The 24,869-nt window shown below is 42.2% G+C and overlaps 1 protein-coding gene across 6 annotated transcripts in view; it reads right to left on the bottom strand.

Moving 5' to 3' along the window:
• sema5ba (sema domain, seven thrombospondin repeats (type 1 and type 1-like), transmembrane domain (TM) and short cytoplasmic domain, (semaphorin) 5Ba) overlaps positions 1 to 24,869 on the bottom strand; it is a 395,686-nt gene that overhangs the window by 209,585 nt on the left and 161,232 nt on the right. The window contains exon 2 of one of the 6 annotated variants that reach the window (XM_069934795.1): positions 16,661 to 16,724. The exons of the other annotated variants lie outside the window; for them this stretch is intronic. Within the exon in view, the coding sequence (XP_069790896.1) occupies positions 16,661 to 16,676 (16 nt within the window). The 5' untranslated portion in view covers positions 16,677 to 16,724. The remainder of the gene's footprint in view (positions 1 to 16,660; positions 16,725 to 24,869) is intronic. 6 annotated transcript variants of the gene reach the window in all.

Here is a 24,869-nt window from a genome sequence, read left to right as displayed (position 1 = left end):
GACATCCATAGGACATAAAGATAACTGATATTTTTGGCCTGAGCCCTTCCTGAAACATCAGTTATCTTTACCTCCTATGGCTGCTGCAAGACCCATTGACTTTCTCCAGCATTTCTGTGTTAAATCTTATCTGGTCCTGGCAACTTATCTAACTTCATGCTTTTCAAAACCTAAAATGCACCATCTTTTTTAACATCAATACACTCGTGTTTCAGTCCACTTTAAGCCATCCTCACAATTGCCAAGGTCCTTTACTCTGGTGAATACTGGAGCAAAGTATTCATTAAGGATCTCCGCTGCCTCCTCCAAATTCATGTACACATTTCCATTACAACTCCTGATTGGATCTATCCTCACATGCCTCACCCTCTTGTTCTTTAGATGACTCGATATTCCCCAATGAGGTGGCCCCTGAAATGCTCTCTGAAATTCCCGTGGTGGAATTACCCCATTTTTGTGAGGCAATTTTCCGTGTCAGGAACATAATTACCAAGATTTGTGTCAATGTTCCAAGCTTCAGGATGCCAGTCTTAGCCCACAACCCCTGATGTCAGCAGCAAGAGTAGGCCATCCGGCCCATCAAGCCTGCTCCGTCATTCAATGAGACCATGGCAGATCTGATGATAGGCTAATCTCCACCTAGATGCCTTTTCCCCATATCCTTTAATTCCCCATCTTTGTAAAAATTTATCCAACTTTGTCTTAAATGTATTTACTGAAGTCACCTTCATTGGTTCAATGGGCAGAGAATTCCAAAGATTCACCACTCTCTGGGAAAATGATTCCTCCTCATCTCCATCCTAAATCTGTTCTGAATCTTGAGGCTATGTTCCCTACTTCTAGTCTCTCCCACCAATGGAAGCAACTTATCTACCTCTATCCTATCTATTCCTTTCATAATTTTATGTTTCTATGAGGTCCCCTCTCGTTCTTCTAAATTCCAGCAGGTAGAGTCTCAAGCGACTCAATCTCTCCTCATAGGGCCTCACCCTTTCATCCCTGGAATCAACTTGGTGAATCTTCTCTGCACTACCTCCAAAGCGAGTACATCTTTCCTCAAGTAAGGAGGCTAGAACTGCATGCAGTATTCCAGATGTGACCTCACCAGTAACTTGTACAGTTGGAGCATAACCTCCCTGCTCCTAAATTCAATCCCTCCAGCAATGAAGGCTAACATTCCATTTGCCTTCTTGATAGTTTGGTGCACCTGCAATTTATTTTGCTTCATCATGAATATCTGAAGGAACCAAGTAATTATGAAGGACAGGGGAGGGGGGATATGTGCAGCACATTGCACTTCAAACAGGCTATTATTTAAATGGGGAGAAAACTGAAAATTCCCAGATGCAAAGGGACCTGGAAGTCCTCATTCAGGATAGCCTGACGGTAAACTTGTAGGTTGAGATTCAATGCTGCCATTCATTTCAAAAAGAATAGAATATAAGAACAGGGATGTGATGTTGAAGCTTTGTAAGACACTGGTGAGACCTCACTTGGAGCATTGTGAGCTGTTTCGGCCTCCTCATTTAGGAAATGATGACCTTAAGTCGGCAAAGGTTCAAAGGAGATTCCTAGAGTGAAAGGGTTATCATATGATGAGCTTTTGACAGCTCTTGGCCTACTGTATATTTCAGTGTACAAGTCGACCATCTTACATCGACCCCTTGTTCAGTCTCATTTTAAGCGTTTTATGGTATAAGTTGACCCCAATTTTCTGGCTGTCTGTGGTGCCCTTTATAAGTTGACTCACAAACCTCACGATGCCTGAGATGGGCCGACTATACGTCGACCCCCATATATCGTGTGGATTGATCTGATGGGCGTTGGCTGAAGGTGATTGCTATCATGGAGGGTCCATTAACACAACACAGTACGTGATGAAAATATGAACGGAACTTTAAGTTGAAAGTGATAGAAATGGCCAAGAAAACCAAAATATGCGCTGCTGCAAGAGAATTTGATGTGCATGAGAAGTTGGTTAGAGATTGGAGGAAGAAAGAAGAGACTTTAAGAAACTTACCAAAAAGGCAATGTTCTTTGAGAAAAGGAATCACTCGGCCAGGGTTCAAAAAACACGTTGCAGAACGGGAACGTGAACAGAGGCAAGACTAGTACATAGTCACCCAAAATAAAATAAGACATTTGCACTGCAAATCACACCCAGAACACAGTGATGATTTTGAGGCTACCGTAGGCTGGTGGAAACATTTCATGAACAGTAAAAATCTGGTATTATGCCAAAGACAAAAATTGCACAGAAACTACCAAAAGATCTTGATCATAAAGTTGTAAGTTTTCACTAGATTATTATACCTAACTAGCAGAAACACCAGTTTGCATTGACAAATATCAGAAACATAGATGAAACTCCCCATGAATTTTGAGATGATAGGTAATAGAACAGTGGAATGGAAAGGTGTTAAAATGGTGAAAACGTGAAGAATAGTCCTCAGAAATAGCAGGTTTACTGTGGTGTTATCATGCATGGCCAACGGGACAAACTCAAGACCCATGGTGATCTTCAAATGCAAAATTAAACCAAAAATGAAATTCCCTGCAGGCATTTTTGTACATTTTCATGAAAAAGGATGGATGGATAAAAATGATGTAAAACTATGGATAGACAATGTGTGAAAATAGTGGCCAGGGGGTTTACACAAAGAACGGAGTTTGTTGGTCTAGGATATGTTTCATAGCCACTTAGTGAGAAGACTAATAGTAGATTAGCACCACATAATACTTAAATGGTGGTTATCCTGGGTGGTTTGACATCTATATTGCAACCTCTTGATGTCTGCTTGAATGAGCCATTGAAAGACCATGTGCACGAGGAATGAAATAGAAGGATGTCGAGTGCAGAAAAGTCATTTACAAAAGGCGGGACAATGCGTGCTGCATCACTTGATGTGCTGTGTAACCTCGTGCTCAATGCACGAGACAAAGTTAAAGTAGAGACTGTGATAAAATTGTTTAAAAAGTTGGGTATCTCTTGTGCAATTGATGTCACGGAAGATGTTTTATTGTGGGACACTGACGATAAAGCTGAAACCGTTTCATCAGAAACAGACTGGGACCCTTATGATGACTGTTTAAACTGTGAGAGTATGGATGAGCTTGCTGCCATCTTTCCTTCAGACGATGATAGGGAGAGTGAATTTGAAGGGTTCTAAATGTGTTGTGGTTTTCAGACAATGACAGTGATTTTGAAGGGTGCTAATTGTGTTGTTGTTTTCAATAAAAATCTCAATGAAAGTCTGTCACAGTCAGGTTTTTTTTTGTTTTTCAAAGGTCAATTTATTCACTGGATCTGCGCGGATTGGATTTTGAGCTGAATTGAAGGTCTCAAAAGTTATTCTATGCATAAGTCGAACCCAATTTTTTGGGAGGATTTTTTTTGGGTATTACGACTCAACTTGTACCCCAAAATATACAGTATATTCTTTGGAATTTAGGAGAATTGGTGGGAGGGAGGGCAGTGTGATCTCATTGAAAATTTTGAATGTTGAAAGGTGTGGACAGAGCAGATGTAGAAAGGTTGCTTCCTATGGTGGGAGTCTAGGACACGAGGGCACAACTTCAGGATTGAAGGCCATCCACTTAGAACAGAGATGCAAAGAAATGTCTTCAGCCAGAGGGTGGAGAATTTGTGGAATTTGTTGCCATAGACAGTTGTGGAGGTCAGGTCATTGGGTGTATTTAAGACAGAGATTGATTGGCTCTTGATTAGCCAGGGCATCAAAGGTTATGGGGAGAAGACTGGGCAGTGGGGCTGAGTGAGAAAATGGATCAGCTTGTAGTGACTACACATACACTGGATTAGTCGAGACAAGACTGTTTATTTGGGCTTTACTTGCTTCTTTGATATCCTTCCCATCTCGGGCTCCACAACACGGGGTGGTGACATCACTATGGGTTTGCTGCCGATCCGCGGGGCTAGCAGATTTAAATTAAACACAGTGGGGCCCCATGCCTTCTGGCAGGAGGAACAGCAAACCAACATGCCATTACTCGGCAAGCAGCACCGTGCGCATGTGGTCCATTAACAGGGTGAGTACCCAGCGATCTGGTCTATGGCTCCCACTCGGACCGCTACATGGCCGCTACATGATTCAATGGCAGCGCAGACTCGATGGGCTGAATAGCCTATTTCTGCTCCTGTCTCATGGTTTTAAACTAGAACAGCCTAGCCTGTCCCCGTGAGATACAAAGCACATCAGATCCTGGCTCCAAAGAAGAAGACTATAAATCACAACAGACAAAACTTGCAAAAAAGCTCAGTGCTCATTAGTAATAATGATGAACTTTTATTATCGATGCATTTATATGCCAGACTATTGCATTGTCAGTGATTCAGTTTTCATCTCAACCCTTTAAATTAGACTTAACCATTTCCAAGAATTAAAATAAATAATGCATTTGAAGGGGGTCTCAGTTTAATTTCTCCTCTTAAAGTTGGCATCTCCGCTGTTCAAAACGTACTGGGGGTTGTAGGTTAATTGGGTGTAAATTAAGCGGCATGGACTCATGGGCCATTACCATGCTGTATGTCTAATTTTTTTTAAAATTGAAATAAATTTTTTTTTTAATTTAAAATTTTGTATCCTTCACTGCTGCCCTGGTAGTTTCAGCCTGTTTTAGGCAGAAATAAATGCAGGGTAGGTTATATGGCTCTCAAATCTATCTCTCCAAACAATAAGATCAGTAGAGGCTTTAAATCTGCCTCCATTCCTGTATCTCCTCAGTCCCTTGTACCAAAATATTAATCAGTCCGAAATCTTCTGTTGAGAAAAGTGTCAAATGGGAAACGCCATTCTGTGACAAGAGCAAAGAAAGGCCCTTCGGCCCACCATATCTATGGCCATCATCAGTAACCCATCTAAGCTAATCCAGTGTTCCAATACTTGGTCCTTAGCCTTCTCAGATACCTCTAAAACCCTTCAGGCAATGTGTTCCAGATTCCACCACCCTCTGGGTGAAAAATAAATTCTTCAGATCCCTTTATCCATAACCTATGCCCTTTGGTTTTATTGTGGTCTGATTATCTACCTCATAATTTTGTCTGGTCTTCCAGATATCTAAGTGTATTTAAGGCAAAGATTGATAGGCTCCTGAAAAATCAAACATCAAAGGTTATGGGGAAGTCAGGGAGTGAGGCTGAATGAGTGAATGAATCAGCTCAGGATTGAATGGTGGGGCAGTTTTGATGGGCTCCTACAGTATGTCTTATGGTCTTCCCTCAGCTTCCTGCACATCAAGGAAAACAAGTCCCTACCCAATCCCTCAAAATAAGTGAAACACTTCATATCAAACATTTAACTTGCTCTCTCTCCAGCACTCTTCACCTTTCCTGTGGTGTGATGACCAGAGTTGTACACTGTCATGGCCTAATATGTTCCTGCTCTTGAACTCTATGTCCTGATTAATGAGCCTGTATGCTTCTCAAGCACCAAATCTCCATGTACTGCCTCATTCAGGGATCCTTGGACCTGAACATCTTGGACTTGCTCAAGTTCAAGATCAAATTAATTGTCAGAATACATAGATGACATATCGTACATACAAGATTCTTTTTTTCTGCGGGCCAGGCAGAATTTCTACTTAACGGTAAATGCAAACTGTACACAAGAAAAAGATTCATATATAAGAGAGAAAAATGTAAATAGAGAAAGAAATGTACACAAACTGACTGCTCAAATACAGAAAAAATATTCAGTAATAAATGATGTGGAAAGTAAGAGTCATTAAATAAGTCTCTTATTGAGTCTGTTGTTGAGGAATCTGATTGTTGAGGGGTAGTAGCTCTTCCTGAACCTGGTGATAGCAGGTTCCTGATGGCAGTGGAGTGGATCCTTGATGATTGCTGTTGCTCTCCGATGGCAGTGTTCCCTGTAGATGTTCTCAATGATTTTTGGCTTTGATTTATTGAGTTGTGTCCGCAGCCTTCTGCAGGGCTTTCTGCTCAGAGATATTGGTACCTACATGCCAGGCCGTGATGCAGTTGATCTCAGCACACTTTCCACTACACATCTGTAGAAATTTTCCAGTGTTTCTGATGTTATACCAAACCTCTACAAACTTCTGAGGAAGTAGAGGCACTGACGTGCTTTCTTCAGAGAAGGTTCTCCGAGACAGTGACTCGCAGAAATTTAAATTTGCTTACTCTCTCCACCTCTCATTCCCCAATGATCACTGGATCAAGAACCTCTGGTTTTCCCTTCCCAAAGTCTGCAATCAGCTCCTTGGTTTTGGTGACATTGAGTGAGAGCTTGTTGGTAATACACAATTCAGCAAAGTTTTCAATCTCCCTCCTGCATGCTGATTCATCTCCCCTTTTTATACAACCCACTACCGTAGTATCGTCAGCAAATTTATAAAGGGTGTGTGGTGATATGTTTCCTCCATTGTATATAGTTATGATTGACTACTGTATATATGGAGCTGGCCCGCCCACTGATGACTCATACTCTTTGACTCCTCCCCTGTGGTCCTGGGTCACCTCTCCCTTCCCGCCATTCCTATACCTGGATCCGGGCCAGCAAGGTTCTTCTATACATTAAAGCCTATTGTTCACCCTGCCTAGTCTTTGAGGTTACTGGTAGTGCACTACAGGGTGTTATTGTCGTACCAAGCCACGCAGTCATAGGTGTAAAGCGAGTAGAACAAGGGGCTAAGTATGCAGCCCCGTGATGCTCTGGTGCTGATGGAGATTGTATAGGAGATATTATTGCCAATCTGAACCGATTGGGGTCCAGAGAAGAGGAAATCCAGGATCCAATTACACAGTGGGGTATTGACACCTAGGTCTTGGAGTTCCTCAATACTCTCTCACACTCTCCTTTCATTGTGTTTGTCCTGGTTTTACTAGTCCTCTCAAAAGCATTGTCTGACACCAATCAATATTGAATTCCATTTGCCATTGATCAGCCCACCTTACCACAAGATCAACATCATCCTGAGCCAAAGACCATCGTCCTCTCTATTAACAACAAATCAATGTTCTTATCATCTGCGAACTTCCTAATCATATCTCCTACTTCGTTAATGTACAACAATGATCCCTGTGATAAGCCATTGGTCATAAGCTTCCAACCTCAAACTAATCCCGTGTGATTATATTTGCCTTCTGCAACCAGGACAAGTTCTAGCTTCATCAAACATCAGAAGCTCAGAATCTCCACTCCTTATAAAGTCCAATGAGTAAAAGTCACCTTAGAACTCAATTCATAGACACCTACTTAACAGGCAGTTGGACAACCATGTTGACTCCTCCCTCCACTGATGTTCAGAGAGCAGCATCTGCTGGTTGCACCGCAGTTGCTGGGATCTGAAACTAAGCCCAGTCTGCTGGAGGAACATGAGTAGGTTAAGTGGGAGAAAAAAATAAATGGTCAATGTTTTATCATGTTCTTTTTCTCCCACTTGGAGACATACAGGAGACTGCAGAAAAAGAGCATGATTAAATGTTGACCTTTTTTTTCTTGACCTGTTGAGTTCCTCCAGCAGACTGCATTAAGTTTCACTTAATTGATTGACCTATGTATTGGGGGAAGAGTTGTAACTGCACTGCTCCCTACCTAGTCGGAGGACACACCAGCTGCCAATCAAGGTTTGGTTCTGCCCCACCCATTAGTGCACATCTTGTAAATTACCTGGACTGCACTTTCCAGCCTGCCTCTACTTGGCCTTGGGCCATTGGCTGTTGTAATCCTGGCACCGAGCCATTGGGTCAATGTAAATGATCTGGGCTGGACCCTCCAGCTCTATAAAGGTGCCATGTGTTCTTTGTTCTCTCTCTTTGCCAGCTTGGGGCCACTCTGCTTCACTCCAGGCCTAGAAATGTGGAAGGGTGCTGGTGAAACTGTTGGTAAGATGTGCACAGTTAAAAGGGTTGGGAGCACTTAATTAGTGTCCCTTGTAGCATAGATTGAAGGGGTGGTGGGGCATTGCAGTAATTTTTCCTTGATCATTGTGTACCAATCATTGTGTGTGTGTGTGTGTGTGTGTGTGTGTGTGTGTGTGTGTGTGTGTGTGTGTGTGTGTGTATTTTGTTCCCACGCAATTTTCCCCACGTTCATTATTAATTGTTTGCTATTTCTTTCCCACGGCTGCTTTAAACTGTGTGTGTGTGTGTGTGTGTGTGTGTGTGTGTGTGTGTGTGTGTGTGTGTGTGTGTGTGTGTGTGTGTGTGTGTGTGTGTGTGTGTATTGCATCAGTTACCATTTCCCAGACTTGCCTTCTGTAAATAAAATTCTGCCCCATCAAAACTGTGTTTAGGGTCCTTACCTTTGACACCTACCAAACTAGTTATCTCACTCTCAACAGCCTATTCCAACACTGTTCCCAAACCAATGACCTCTCCCACCAAGGAGGACAAGTGCAACATGGTTGGCATAGTGATTAGCTCTAGGCCTTTACATCACCAGTAATCGGGACAGAGGTTCAAATCCCACACTGTCTGTAAGGAGTTTGTATGTTCTCCTCACGTCTGCATGGGATTTGGCCTGTTATTGTGCTGTATGTCTAAATTTTAAAAATGTAACAGGTGCTTGGGAACATTACCAAGTGTTGGTTTCCCAGGTCACTGAATCTAACACCTTAATTCCTCCCTAATAGCCACGAGGGCCACAATGCTCACCAACTCAGCAGATCACACTACATCCACAGGCTGTAAAAGAGTCAACGGTTCAGGCCTAAGCCCTTTGTCAGGAATAAGAAATTAAGAAGGCAGATGCCTGAATAAAAAGGAGTTGGGTGGGGGAAGGAGAAAAGGGTAGGGGGTGGAAGTCAGAGGTGGATACAGGTGGGAGGGTAAAAGAGAAAAAATATGATAGGGGAGAGGGTCAAGGGTCTGATGGGAGAGGAAGGGGGTGGGGAGCTGGAAGGAAGGAGACAGAGGAACAGGGAAAGTAGAGACTCAGGGGAGGGGGGAGGGGTAATCGAAATTGGAGATGATGATAATACCGTCTGATTGGAAAGTGCCCAGACAGAATATAAGCTCCAAATTTCAAATTCAGATCCAAATATAAATGAAAAATGCAAACCTTCATCCCAATAAACAGTGCAGTAATTATATAGCATCACCACCAAAGCAAATATATCCATTTCTTTTTCTCATTTTCCTTTTATCAAAGAATCAATGCACAGGAGCGCCGATCCCCTCCAGCTTTCTTTGCTATTCAATAAGATCACAGCCATTTTTTTTTACTTCAATTCGACTTGCTAGTGCCCTGACCTTTAGTTCTAAAAGATTTTCAGAAAGACTAGTGGTTAGCACAATGCTGTTACAGCGCCAGCGACCCAGGTTTGAATCCTGCACTGTTTATAAGGAGTTTCTAGGTTCGCCTGTGTTTGTGTGGGCTTTCTCTGGGTGCTCCGGTTTTTTACCCATCCTTCAGAATATACAGGGGTTGTAGGTTAATTGGAGTATTTGGGAGGCACGGGCTCTTGAGCTTAAAGAGCCTGTTACTGAGCTTGTGCTATATAAATTTATATTTAAAAAATTTTCTGTCTTGAATGTCTTGCCTAAGATGGAGTTCAATTGATTTTGCCCTTAACCACAAGAATTGGTGGGAGAGAAGGAGCTTGATAAAATGTTGACCATTTATTTTTATTCCACTGATGTTGTTTGACCTGCTAAGATCCTCCAGCAGACTGTGATCAGTTGTAGGTAATTGATTGGCCTATTCCAATCGTCTTCCTAAACCAATAACCTCTCCCACCAAGAAGGATGAGAGCAACAGGTGCTTGGTTTCCCAAATCACACATCAAGCATTCTGGCCGGTTGCATTAATGTCTTGCTCAGGGCAAGAAAAAAAATTCCAGAGGGTTGCTAACTCAGCCTGCAACATCACGGGCACCAGTCTTCACTCCATCGAGGACATCTACAAGAGGTGGTGCCTCAAGAAAGCAGACTCTCTCCTCAAGGACCCCCAACATCCAGGCCATGCCCCCTTCTCACGTGGATGCTGAAAAGACCAGCTGAGTTACTCCAGCATCTCACTGTTACCATCGAGTTAAAAGGCACAGGAACCTGAAGACGAGCACTCAGTAACACAAGGACAGATACTTTCCCTCTGCCATCACATTTCTAAATGAACAATGAACCACAAACAATACCTCACATTGTCGTTTTCTTTTCTTGCACTATTTTTATTTATTTTGTAACGTGGTTTATAAATGTTTGCACTGTGAGGCTGCTGCAAAATAACAAATTTGGTGACACGTTCACGACAATAAATTCTGATTCTGATTTATAACTTTACCATTGTTCCTTAACCATCACTGGGTCTAACTCCCAAATTTCTCCTGACAAGCTCTGTGGGATGATCTTCACCACAAGGGCTGCAGCAGTTGGCAACACAGACTCACTTAAGGGCTGTTCCAGGACAGGGAATAAGTAATAGCTTTGTTGGTGCAACACCCAAACATGCTGGAGAAATTCAGTAGGTCACACAGCATCCACAAGCAGTGAAACTCAGCAGGTCACATACCATCCAGAGAATGTAAAAGGCAGACGATGTTTCAGGCCTGAGCCCTTTGTCAGGATAAGCAATAAAAAACAGGCAGAAGCCTGAATAAAAAGGCAGGGGGGGAAAGGAAAGGAGAGGGGAGAGGAAGTAGGAGGAGCATAGGCTAACAGGGAAGTTGTGATAGGTGGATACCGGTGGGAAGTTAGAAGAGAAAAAAGGGAGAGGGTTAAGGGTAGCTCTCTGATGGCAGAGGAAGGGGAAGGGGGTTGGGAGCTGGAGGGATGGAGACAGAGGAATAGGGAAAGCAGCGACTTGGGGGGGGGTTATGGACACTGACAATGCCACCTGGTTGGAGAGTGCCTAGACAGAATATAAAATATTCTTCCAATTTTCGAATTCAGATAAAAAAATAAATGAAATACTCATACCTTCATCCTAATAAACAGTGCAGTAATTATAAAGCATCATCTCCAAAGCAAATATATCCATTTCTTTTTCTCATTTTCCTTTTATCTAAGCATCAATGTGCAGGAGCACAGATCCCCTCCGGCCTCCTTTGCCATTCAATAAGATCACAGCCAATTTTATTTTTACTTTAATTTGAGTTACTCGTGCCCTGACCTTTAGTTCTAAAAGATTGTCAAAAAGACTAGTGGTTAGTACAATGCAATTACAGCGCCAGCGACCCAGGCTCAAATCTACATTCACCTTGTGTCTGTGTGGCTTTCTCCGGGTACTTTGGTTTCCTCCCAACCTTCAAAACATATGGGGGTTGTAGGTTCATTGGAATACTTGGGAGGCACAGGCTCATGGGCCGAAAGGGCCTGATAATGTGCTGTTATGTCCAGATATTTTTTTTAAATGAAAAGTCTCAGTCTTGAATTAACTATTGCTTGTCCAAGATGAATAGATTTTGTCCTTCACCACCAGAATGAGATTTTAACTCACATCCATCCGGCTCCGGTGCAAGAACACTACTGTCCAAAGCATAGTTCACGTATTACAGCTGAAATTTATAAACTGAACAATGGACAAGTCTGGATTAGAGTGAACATTCACTGTGGAAAATCTCCGTGAGACAATCAGAAATGCTGACCATCACTTGATTACTCAACTAAGTTTAAAAATATTCTTGCATCTGAGACAAATCTGAGTTGAGACAGAAAATGCTCAGATACATACTCAGTGGTCCAGAGTCACCGCTCAGGGCCAAAATGTCGACTGCCTATTGCTTTCCATGGGCACTGCATGACCTGGTGAGTTCCCCCAGCACTTTTTTGTATGGCACACAGCCACTGTGGCTGGCTTGAAACTGGCTGAAGGGGTACCAGGCATTGGAACTGGGATTCGAGAGGGTGCCTCAGGTGGGAGGGGCTCCCGAGAGGTCTCGAGTGCTAAAGGCTCCCTGATCGAGTTCAGAGGTTTGGATCTGGAGCTCGGGCTGCCAATGGTTTGCCCTGAAATCTGTGTGGCCACAGAGGATGCGCGAGCGCTTTTGGTGAATCCATGGACACTCAGTGACACTCTGTTCTTCTGACTGTAAGGGGCGTCAGGCAATTTCTGCAAAAGTGCTGGTCACACAGCATTCATCAGAAGTAAAAGGCAGTCAACATTTTGGGGCTGAGCCTTTCTTCACGAGTATTGGAAACAAGGCACCTGAAATATAAAGGTAGGGGAGGGGAAGGAGCAGAAGCTCAAAGGTAATAGGTGGATACAGGTGGAAGGGGTGAAGAGAAAGTTATAGTGTGGTGCTACACTCGACCCCAGCACTGGCAGATTTCCTCATGTATGAGCATCTATTTACATTGTCCTCAATGTCACTGATAACTATTCAGTCTTCTTGATGTTCATCACTGAAAAACAGGCAAAAGTTTAGGCTGGGTAATGTTAGTTCCTTGACATTGGTCAGACAGCATGGAGTATTGTCAACAGTTTTCGGCTCCTTATTTATGGAAGGATGATTTGGCATTAGAGAGGGTACTGAGAAGGTTCACAAGAATCATTTAACAACTCTGGGACTGTACTTACTGGGGTTTAGAAGAATGAGGGTGGGTGGGGGGGGGTCCTCATTGAAACATTCCAAATACTGAAAGCCCTGGATAAAATGGATGTGGAGAGGAAGTTTCCTACAGTGGCGGAGTCTAGAACTAGAGGGCACAGCCTCACAGTACAAAAATTCCCCTTTAGGACAGAGATGGAATTTCTTTACCCAGAGAGTGGTGATTCTATTGAATTTGTTGCTGCAGACAGCAGTAGAGGTCAAGCCATTGGATATATTTAAGATGGAGGTAAAACATGTTCTTGATCAAGTGTTATGGGGAGGAGTAGGAGAATGGGGTTGAAAAGGATAGTAAATCAGCTATAAAGCAATGGCAGACCAGACTTGATGGACTGAATAGCCTAATTCCACTCCTGTGTCTTATGGTTTTCTGATAGAACAAGTACCAAGGGGGTTTCAAAGCTGTTTCTGCACATTGTGGTGGCACGGTTGGCGCATCAGTTAGCACAACGCCTTTACAGTGCCAACGATCAGGACCCGGGTTTGAATCCTGTGCTGTCTGTAAAGAGTTTGTACGTTTTCCCCATGTCTGCGTGGATTTTCCCCAGGGTCTTCGATTTTCTCCCACCATTCAAAACATACCGGGGATGTAGGTTAATTGGGTGTAAATTAATTGGGTGTAAATTGGATGTTTGTATGTTGTATGTCTAAATTTAAACAAATTTTTATTTAATCATCAGCTTGGTTGGCCTTGAAGGATGGTTCACAAGCAGCGTGGAACCCACATTCAAACGACACTGTCTGGGAAGGAGCAGACAGGGCGAGCAAGGTGCCAGCTCCCTGCATTCAATGTCCTTCTTGCAGATGCCCTGTTCTTGCCAGTACAAGTTCCTGACTGGAAATCCCAGCTTCAAACTTCTCCACACCACTAACCTAGAATGTCAACATTTAAGGTCCAATGCCTAAATCAACACTTGATCTGCCACTGATTCTTCTCACCCCATTGAGTTCCACCAGCCCAGCAGAGTGCTTTTTTTACATATAGCATTTTTTTTCCAAAGACTGTTTGGAAGGATATGGACCAAATACAGGGAAATTGAACTTTTGCAGAATGCTAACTCAGTCTTTCAACTTACAAGGATGTTGCCGGGTCCTGAGGAACTGAGTTACAGGGAAAGGTTAAACAGGTTCAGACTTTATTCACTGGAGCATCGGAGAATGAGGGGAGATTTGATAGAGGTATACAAAATTGTGAGGGAGATAGACAGAATAAATACAAGCAGACTTTTTCCACTGAGGGTAGATAAGACAAGAACTAGAGGGGTTAAGGGTAAAAGGTAAAATATTGGGGGGAATCATTAGGGGGAACTTCTTCACACAGAGAATGGTGGGAGCGTGGAACGAACTGCCAGCTAAAGTGGTGAATGCAGGCTCAATTTTGACATCTAAAAAAAAAATTTGGATAGGTACATGGATGTGAAGGTTATGGTCCAGGTGCAGGTCAATGGAACTTGGCAGAATAATATTTGGCGCAGACTAAATGGGCCGAAGGACCTGTTTCTGTGCTGTAGTGTTCTATGGCCAGCATGGAAGTGTTGAGCTGAACAATTCTACAACTATATCCCACATTAAATATTACATTACATGAACTAGGTGTACGATTCTGTCTAAAGAGAACTTGATCTTTAATCAATTCTGAGAGGCATAGATAAGGTGGACAGCCAGTGCCTTTTATCCCCAGGGCAAGAATAGCGAACACCAGCAGACATCTCTACAAAGTGAAGGGAGGAAAGTTTAAGAGAGACATCAGGGGTAAGTGTTTTTACACAAAAAGTTGTGGATCCTCGAATGCTTTTGTGGTGGTGGAGGCTGAAACATTAGGGGCATTTAAGAGACTCTTGGACAGGCAATGGATGAAAGAAAAACAGAAGGTATGAGGTAGGAAGGGTTTAGTTTATTTCTTTGGTAGGAATATATAGGTTGGCACAACATCGAGGGCTGAAGGGCCTGTATTATGCTATAGTGTTCTATGTTCTACTTTCTCCTTTATTTTGGAAGTTCACTTCTGCCAAGGCTAATGGGAATTAATTTCAGATGTGGCCTTCAGTATATTGCAACTATGCTTCATGTTTGGCACTACTATCAGGGATAGAGTTCTTGATAGACTGGCTCACTCCTCATGTGCCAAGTTCTATTTCTATTAACCCTTCAATTCTACATCCAGCAACAATTTATTTGCGAACTTCTCATCTGAACCTTGGTCAACTCTGCAGCCTCTGTTCTCATTTAATTCTTACTCCTGCCAGAACGGTCACATTAAAGATTTGCACTACTAGCCTGAACCTTCATTATTTGTTCTCTCAAGTTGCATCTCATCCATTTACACCACTCCTCTCTCTTTTAGCTTTCTGGTCCAACATCTCATTTTCTACATTAGCTTTTTTCTGAAGATCTTGGGATAATCCTGATAATGGATAAAGTTATTGACCTGACATGTTCTATAAACCCAGGAGAGACTGCAGATGCTACAATTTGGGGCAAAATAAAAAGGCTGCTGGAGAAGCTCAGCAGGTTGAGAGGCGTCAATGGGAGAAAAAGAATGATCGACATTTCTGGCTGGAATCCTTCGTCAGGACCATAGAACGGCACAGGCTCTTCAGCCCATCTAGTCCATGGCAAATTATTATTCTGCTTCCGGATCACGGCCCTCCATTACCCTCACATCCACAGACCTATCCAAATTTCTCAAAATCAACCCCCCTCCCCTCCACCACCTATCCTAGCAGCTCACTCCACACTCTCATCCCCCTCTAAGTTCCCCCTAATGTTCTCCTTATACTTTTCATCATTCACCCTTCGCCCATGTCCTCTAGTTCATGTCTCACCCAACCTTAGTGAGAAAAGCCTGCTTGTACTAACCCTTTCTATACCTTTCATAATTCTGTAAACCTCTATCAAACCTCCCCTCATTCTCTGACGCTCGGGAAGAAAAGGAGACATCCCAGGAAGCCCTGAAATATTTAGTTGATTTCTCTCTCCAGAGAGAACCTACGGAGCTTACAGGAGAGCAGGAGGCAACGGCCTTGGAGGTAGTGGGATCCACGGACACTCGATGACTCTGAAAGTACTCTCCCTGGCTTCTTTCTCTTCCTGATAGGGGGCGCCAGACTAGATGAATCCCTTTGTATGGCTTAATGGGCAAACAAAAGTGAACAGAGTTTGTGTATTCATTTACAGGTAATTCGTTGAATATTCACATCACCTAGAGTATTTTAATGAAAACAGAAACTACCAGAAATACGGCAGATCAGGTGGCATGTGGGGAATGAGCCGTTCACCAGAACCAAAAAACATAGAATAACTTTAGTTTTGAGAAACAGAGAAATTTGAACCTTTAACCTTTTATCATTGATTGGCTGAAACTAGAATGTGGGAGATAGGTGCAGTTAAGGCCAAATAATGCTTCTTTGTATGATTTTTGGAACAAATGTGAGACATGGCCTGTAGCAACTATCCATAAAAAGGCTAAGTGGGCTCTTCACTTTGACGTCTTCGAGGAATTCATGACAAAGTCCAGATGAGTTTTAAATGGTTTATTAATTAACACAAAAAGACTCAATGTCATAATGTCCATGGTAACGTCCTTGATAATATCATAATGTGCTTTGCAAATGATAAAGGTCAATATGTGACATAATGATCAGTCTCCTCGGTAACGTGACGTGTACTGGTCAAGAGAAAATATTGGAGTCTCACTCACCCATTGTCTATCCCGCCATTACAGTCAATACAGGCTAACTAACTGCTCAAACCACGTGCAACCACCGCACATGCACCAACCCCCAATCCATAGCGCATGCGCATTGGAAGATATCAAACACGCGCAGCCTCCAGATCCTGAGATGCCGCCGACACCCGCAATCAAACCAACAACGGTAAACAATGAACCTTTGGCTCTTAAATGCCCAGTGGGTCAATCTATGCAGAAAGAAAGGACAGAAAGAAGAAAAACAGTAATGATTTCCTTTTCATTTGCACTATTGAACCACAGACAAGAGTTCCCATGAAAGCAGAGGAATTTACACTTTTAACTGTGACTTAAATCATGAATTGAAAATGAGCAACTCATTAAGAGTGACCATGGCAAAAATCCAATGATTTCACTGACATCCTTCAGGGATGACATTGTTACCTGTCCTTGCCTTCATGTGACTCCACACTCCATCCTTTGTGGTCGACAACTTCCTCCTCAGTTCCTGCATTATTGGGGATGGACAACAATCAAAGAGAGGTGCAGCAAGGAATTTTATCCTTCAGCCCATCAAGTTCTGCACTGAATTCTCAAAATCCTATGCTTTTCATTAGACCGCAAGACAGGAGCAGTATTAGGCCATCAGGCTCATCGTCTGTCCTACATTCTCCTCAATGTCTTCTCGCGATGCCCAGTTTTCTACACACACGCACACACACACACACACCCATTTACAGTGGCCAATTAACCTACCAATTCTCATGCTTTTGGTATATGGGAAGAAAGCGGAGCACCTGGAAGAATCCCACGCAGTCACCAGATGAATTGAAAACTCCACGGTGACAGCACCTGTGGTCAGGAATGAACCCAGGTCTCTGGCACAGTGAAGCATTGGCTCTATTGGCTGCACCACTGTGTTGGCATTGCGAGAGGTGTCCATGTCTAACAAATGAAATTAATGTTCTAACATATTTATCTCTGACTTCCCATTATTTTGTTCAAGTTTATCATCATATTTATCAAGGTGCAGTGACCACAGTTGTTTTAAGAGCAGACCAGTCGAGCAGCATCTGCATTCCTCCAATTCCTCCCAGGTTCTATCACCCACCAACACACTTCAGGGAAAGTACAGCGCCCAATGCAATGAGGGGGGAAACTGGAGCACCCAGGGAAAGCTGGAACACAGAGAAAACGTGCAAACTCCACATGTTTGAACCCAGACCTCTCGTACTGTGAGGCAACAGCTGTACTGGCTGAGCCATCCTCTGCTGCAGTACTTTAAGCTGGCACTGAACCACACTACATCAGAGCAGCGAGAAGAAATGAAAGAAGAAATGGTGAGGAGAAATTTCTTCAGCTAGAGGGTGATGAATCCTTAGAAGTCATTCGGTATTTTAAAGTGGAGGCTGATAGGTTCTTGATTAGTAAGAGTGTCAACGGTTATGGGGGAAGCAGGAGAATAGGGTTGAGAGGAAAAATACATCAGCCATGATTCGAACGGGGGAGCACACTCAATGGGCTTTTGAACATCGAATGGCTTAATTCTGCTCTTTTCTCTTATGGTTTAAGACCAAATGTCAAAATCCCTTTGCATTATTGCCTCTGGACACCAGCAAGTCCGTACAATTGTCGCACATTAGGGTTGAACACCTTGCTGACATTCAGGACCTGAGACCGACACAGAGAATTCCCCTCAGAGGGAAAGTAGAGAGAAATAAAGAAGATAGTCCTTCTGGGAAAGAAAGAGAAAAAACAAACCACCTCATTTTTCTTTCAATTGATCCCAAAAAAGAATCATTTTGTTTTCAATGCCCCATAGAAATTACTTGGAAAACTTTTAGGATCTGTCTTTAAGCAATCAAAGCCTTTTGAAATACATTGCAGCAGTGAGTATACTCTGAGCAACTAAAGAGCAATGCTGATTAATTATGGAATCCAGGAAATATTTATTGCACTGCTCTCTTCTGCAGAGCCTGATGAATATTAAATGATCTAATGAAATGCGTTAGTGTAGTGCAATAGGGCTCTCAATGATAACCAGACAGAAATCGCAACCAATAAGTCAGAGTATTGAACACACATTGATAGCAGGCAGGAAGATCTGAGATTAGTAATGTCTAAAGGCAATGAGACTTCTGCAGTAGATTATGGAGGTGAATAAATCTAGTCATAGACTGTAAAAAGATCTTAGGAAGTTAATGCTAAATTTTTTAAATTCATCATGTTAAATGTCAGCACCAATATTTATGCCCACACTTTGGAAAACAGACTACAAATGGGGAGTGCAGGAGATTTCCTGTAATGTCACCAAAACAAGGGGTTTAGGAATTTGACTGCCCAGGAACACAGCAGGCTCAAGAAGAAAAAAAGAACAGACTCATTTAAGGTCTCCTACTTTGGTCATTTTTTTTATTACTGAATATTCATATTTCTGTATTTGCGCAGTTTATATTTATTTTTTGTTAACTTTTTTTCTTTGAGTACGGTTTACAGTAACCAGTAATTAGAAATTCTGCTTGGCCCTCATGAAAAAGAATCTCAGGATTGTATGTGATATCATGTATGTACTTTGATAATAATTTAAACCAGCCAGGCCCAATACAGGCACTCACCTTCCATACATTGATGGCATCATCTATATGTAAGGCCCTGCCTTAAGATGGTTGCCAACATCATAGAGGACCCCCAATCACAACAGCTTCTCACTATTCCCTTCAGGCAGAAAGTGCAGAAGCCCAAAATTCAGCACCTCCAAGTTCAAGAACAGTTTCTTTCCAACAGCTATCAGCCCTCCGGAACCTTGTTTTGTTACACCAATTGTGGACTGTTTTCACACCACTAAAAAACTGTCTGCTTATTACAAAGTGACTTATTTGCACTTAGATAACTAAATATTTATTATCTATTATATTTTTGCATTTATTGTCTCTTTTTAATTCAATTAAGTAGAATATAGTAGTTGATTTTGTAATTTTTAGCTGCTGCAAATTTAGGGGAGACATCAGGGGTAAGTTTTCTTTTATACAGAGTTGTGGGCGCCTGGAATGCCTTGTCAGGGATGGTGGTGGAGGCTGAAACATTAGGGGCATTTAAGAGACTCATCAACAGGCACATGGATGGAAGAAAAATAGGGGTTTATGAGGTAGGGAGGATTTAGTAATTTTTTTTTAAAAGGTCACCCAACATTTAGGGTCAAAGGGCTTGTACTGTATTGTAGTGGTCTATGACTAAGTCAAGTAAGAATTTTGGTGCCTACATACAGTGTGCAATGTGCACAACAATGAACTCACTATCAATATCAATGTTGAGCTTTTATTTGGAGAGCCTGGGGTTGTGCTCCGTAAAACAGAGAAGGTCATGGTGAAGTTTAAGATTGTGAGGAATTTGAGGGGAGACATGTAGAACAGCTGGACCCAGTGTCAAGAGTGGAGATGGGTGGGGTGATCTGGGAGTTAACAAGCAAAGAAAAATTAGACAGAAAGAAAGCAGATGTTTCACAGAATCATAAAATCATTAGAACTCAGGAGACCATTTGGACCATCAAGTCCCTGCCAGCCTTTGGGTGTCCCCTTCATTCACAGATGCTGTAAATGAAGGGGTCACACTAATGACATCATGAAGGGGTCGCACTAATGGCATCATGAAGAAAGCACGTCAGTGCCTTTGCATCCTCAGGAGTTTGTGGTGATTTGAAATGGCATCAAAAACCCTGGGAAATTTCTATAGATACGTGATGGAAAGTGGGCTGTGTCACGGTCTGGTATGGGGGCACCTGAGCATAAAGCCCTCCAAAAGGTAGTGGACACAGCCTAGTACATCACAGGCAAACCCCTCCCCACCATCGAAAATATCTACGGGGAACTCTGATGTCGGAGAGCAGCAGCAATCACCACCCAGCACACGCTCTGTTCAAGCTGCTACCATCCGGAAAGTAGTACAGTATAGGTGCCACAAGACTCACACCAGCAGGTTCAGGAACAGCTGCTACCCTTCTACCACTACTCAACAATAAACTCATTCATTAGTCTCTTACTTCTGAATTTATTGATTTTTTAAATTCTGTTTTGCACAATTTGTTTACATTTCTTTATTTGTTTACATATGTATAATTGTGTACAGTTTTCTTTTGCACTACCAGCAAGTGGAAATTCTGCCTTGCCCGCAGGAAAAAGTATCTCAGGGATGTCTAAGAACAACAATTTATCTGACAATAAATTTGAAATCTGTTCGAGCAATTCCCATTGTTTTAAGCAAAGATTAGAGGGAATGTGCATCTCATTCCCACATGGAATGATGGATGCGAATAGTGTTTATGTAATTAAATGGAAACTGAATAAGGACTTGGAAAGTGATATAGAAGGATACTTGGGTGGGATCAGATAAAGTGAAAAGAACAACATAAACCAATTGGGCCAAATGGTCTGCCCAATGCTGAAAACTCAAATTAACAAAAAAGCAGGAAAGGTTGGTTCAATTTCAATCAATGATTTTAAGACACATAGATTTATAAACAATAGGGTATGAAAAAGAGGTGGATAGGTGGAGCAGATTCCATGGCCAGATCAGCTATGATCATATTGAATGGTGGAGCAGACTCGATGGGTCGGATGGCCAACTCCTGCTCCTGTTTCTTATGTTCTTAATCATTCACCACAAGTACACTCCTACATTTGTGGAGCAGGGAAAACAGAGGATGCAACAGAACCAGCTTTTCTTACTTTTGGGTTAATGGTGCATTTGAGCCACCAAACATTCTGCTCGTCATCATTATTAATGTATTTGTTCCAGAATGCTATGCAATTGACAAGAAATTGGGCCAGATTTTTGTACGAAAATCACATGCAGTAAGCGTTTTTTCTGAACATGGATTGTGGTCATCAGTACTGCGCTGCCATGTTAGCATTCGAATGGTTTGCAATTCATATTACATGAAATGGATTGGAAAAAAAAATGGCGACGCTGCCAGAGCTGTTGTAACAGCAGACCCGCAGAGAGAAGGGAGCGGAGACACAGCGTCCCTCACGGGGGTTCAACTGCCCAATCTGACTACTGTCGGCTCAGTACAGGCTTTAAGGGCCTATTAAAATTCTGCGACCACGGGGTCTGGGCCCAAGGTGACGGCGCCTAGGATCGGCAGCGGCCACGTGGGGTTGCAAACTCGACAAAAAAAAGCTGTAAAACTGTCTGGTTCAATTGAATGACAAATAAATTCATTCACTAGGCAGCATTAAAATTCATTTCTTCAAGCTTGTGCTTGTGGCAATTACATCAAATTAAAAATCTAAAATAAACAAGTTATTAACACAGAAATGAGAAAATACACAAGTAGAACATTCTTACTGAAACTAGCTAAGGGCCAGAATGTGCAAGATTTCTGTTCAATGTTATATTGATAATGACTGCGCCTTCAGTCAAAACTCTCTGTGAGTGAATGCCTTCAAATGGAACATCAAAATGCTAAATCATTGACTCGAGGTGAACGCTCAAACTTTAATTTAGAATCAGCCTTAGTTGTAGAAAACGATAAACAAAGATATACATTTGCTGACTAAGTCATGACTACCAAGGAGATTTGAACATGAACTTTACACTCTAAGGACTTTGCAACTGTTCAGGTCCAGCAGGAATTTTATCCACAGTAAAATTCCACAAACATCATTGAAATAAAGGAGGAGATCATTTGATTTTAGGCCTGTTTGCTAAGAGATCAATCGTGCCTAGAATATTTAATAGTGTCTTTCTATTCTTCAAAAAATGACATTTAAGTTCCATTGTCATCTAACTGCACATATATAACCAGATGAAACTATTTCTCTGGACCACAGTTTGTGTACATACACACAGCATGATAATCACATAGATACAGAAATGTATAAAATAAATATATATAAATATTTTATAACAATTTACTTGGTTAGAGGATAGTGTTCATCAATATCTCAGCCAGCAGGAAGAAGCAATTCCCCAGCCTAGCTCTCCTGATTTTAATGCCTAAGTACCTCCTTCCCTGATGGTAGTGATTCTAAGATACCTGTACTGTGTACTGAATGGAAAGGGTCCTCAATAATTCTTTGAGCCCTATTTAAGCAACTCTCCCCAGTTTGTGAGCATCCTCAAGCAAGGCAAATAGATTGAGGGTGAAATATCTCATCTCCTAACTGTGCTGGATTGTCAGTCTACCTTGCATTCTTAAAGTGGGACTTGATCCCACAATATACAAATACGCTGGAGGAGCTCAGCAAGACATACAGCATCCATAGGAAGTAAAGGGTAAGCAATTTTTTTAGCCTGACCCCCCCCCCCCCTCCCCATCCTCATCAGGTATAGAAAATAACAGACAGTTTCCTGAATAAAAATGTGGTGGATGGGGGAGTGGAGGAGAGGAGAGGAGTGGAGAGGAGGGAGTAAGGGGCAGGAGAAGGAGTACAGACTTTTTAATGCACATTTATTACCCTCGACTTCCTATGGATATAGGGCCAAAATATTGGTTACACTTTACTTCCTATGGATGCTGCGTGACCTGCTGATTTTCTCCAGAACATTTGTGTTTTGCACTCAACTCCAGCATCTGTAGAAACATGAGAGTCTGCAGACACTCTGGTTGCAGTCAAAACACAGAAATGCTGGAGGAACTCAGCCAATTTTGCCACGTCCATAAGAGGTAATGATATATTACCAATGCTTCAGGCCTGAGCTTAAAACATCGGTAATATATCTTTACCTCTTGTGGATGGTGCGAGACTGGTATGGTTCTTCCAGCATTTCTGTGTTTAGATTTTTTTTTGTTTATGCTGCATTGAGAAACACTACTTTCTGCTCACGGGAGAATCTGAACTGGCAGGGCATCATTACAGGATAAGAAGGTGGTGAATGAAAACTGAGGTGAATGGGAACTTATTCTTCAAAGGGTGGTGAATCCCTGGAATTCTCCACCCAAAGAGGTCGTGGAGGTACTTACTGAGGAAGTGGATATATTTTTGACAGATCAAAGCTTGGCGAATTAGCGTAATGGAGGAGATGAGGTCTGGGTCAGATGAGCCATGGTCAGGGCAGGGCAGATGAGAGGGTATGAGTGACCCAACCCAATTATGGTGATTCTGACCATCCAGTTATTTCCTGCCCTTTCTGAAGGTCTTCCCCACCACTGGAGGCACTGACTTGCTCTGCAGTTTCATGACCTTCTACCATTCATCAAAAACAAGGGTTCCACAGGCCTTACTGTCATTGACCTGCCACACAGGAAGCACCTTCCCAAGTGCACAACTAAATTCTGGGTTATTAACACATTCCTGCTTGTGGGATCTTCCCATGTGCATATTGACTGTTGTGTTTCAACATGTTCTTCATTGTAAAGTACAATTTTACCTTTCTGTTCAAATCAAATTAACTAATACAGCACATGGTTCCTCTTTAGTCAGAAAGATGCAAGGACATTTGAAAGAAAATATGCACAAAGTTTTAAAGAAACCAAAATTTAAATGCCTACTTAATTAGGATAATAAAAGCAAATGAAAGTTGCTAACAAGGTTAATGAGCAAGCGCAGGAGGCTAATCAAAGCAAATGTTGAACCATTTACTCCAGAGAGGCCATCACTGATGCTTCATGTTATGCTTGTTCTTTCAAGAAAAACGACTTTACGTGGGTTTAACACTTAACCGACTTTATTTTCCTTGAACTGCTTCATCCGACTTTCAGCGATAACACCCATGACACCCAACCAGGTGAAAAACGCTGGGAAATGTAGTTCTTATTTACCCACATAATAACAGTTCAGAAATCACAAATCAAAAGAAATTATATTGAATTAGCACCTGTGAGCACCAGGCGTGCTGGGAGCCACACTCATGCCCCTATCTACATCAATGGAACTGTAGTGGAATGTACATCAAACTGCAAATTCCTTGGTGTCCACAATTCCAGTGATCTCACCTGGCCCCTGAATTCCTCCATCCTGATCAAATAGGCGCAATAGCGCCTTTATTTCCTGCGAAGCATCAAGAAAGCTCACCTTTCAGAGTATACTCACATATGGCAACTCAATATGTTAAGATAACTGTGTCGTATCGATCTGTAAAACACTCCAGCAGATGGTGAAAACTGCCCAGTGAATTATCTGCACCCAATTTCCCACCATTGAGAATATTGATCTTAAATGCTGCCTGGGCAGGGCGAAAAGCATCATCAAGGGTGCATCTCACCCTAACTATGGACTTTTTACTTTCCTTCTATCTGGTAGGTGCTATAGGAGCCTCTGCTCCCAAACCAGCAGACTCAGAAAGAGCTTCTTTCCTGAGGCTGTGACCCTGATGAACCTTACCTCACAGCGCTGAGCAGTATTATACTGTCAGTAATTTTATACTTGTTTGTTGCTGGAGTGTTTGCTTTTATTCGTAGTTACTTGTAAATAGCACTATTCTTTGTACATCTGGTTAGATGCTAATTGCATTTTATTGGTTTTGTATCTGTATTTGGCACAATGACAATAAAGTTGAATCTCTAATCTAATCTATAATGTAATACAAGCAGCAGCCAATGCACATGGACCAAACTAGGAAATTAATTTCACTCATCAGTGGAGGGATGAATGTTGGTAGAGCACTGTTCAATAACTGTTCCCCTTGAACCCCCTCAAGAATATCCTCCCCACAC

This window comes from Narcine bancroftii, chromosome 4, assembly GCF_036971445.1.
Source record: "Narcine bancroftii isolate sNarBan1 chromosome 4, sNarBan1.hap1, whole genome shotgun sequence".
NCBI classification, from domain to species: Eukaryota; Metazoa; Chordata; class Chondrichthyes; order Torpediniformes; family Narcinidae; genus Narcine; species Narcine bancroftii.
Note: the sequence above shows the minus strand (reverse complement) of the source record. Positions and strands in the feature narration are given on the sequence as shown.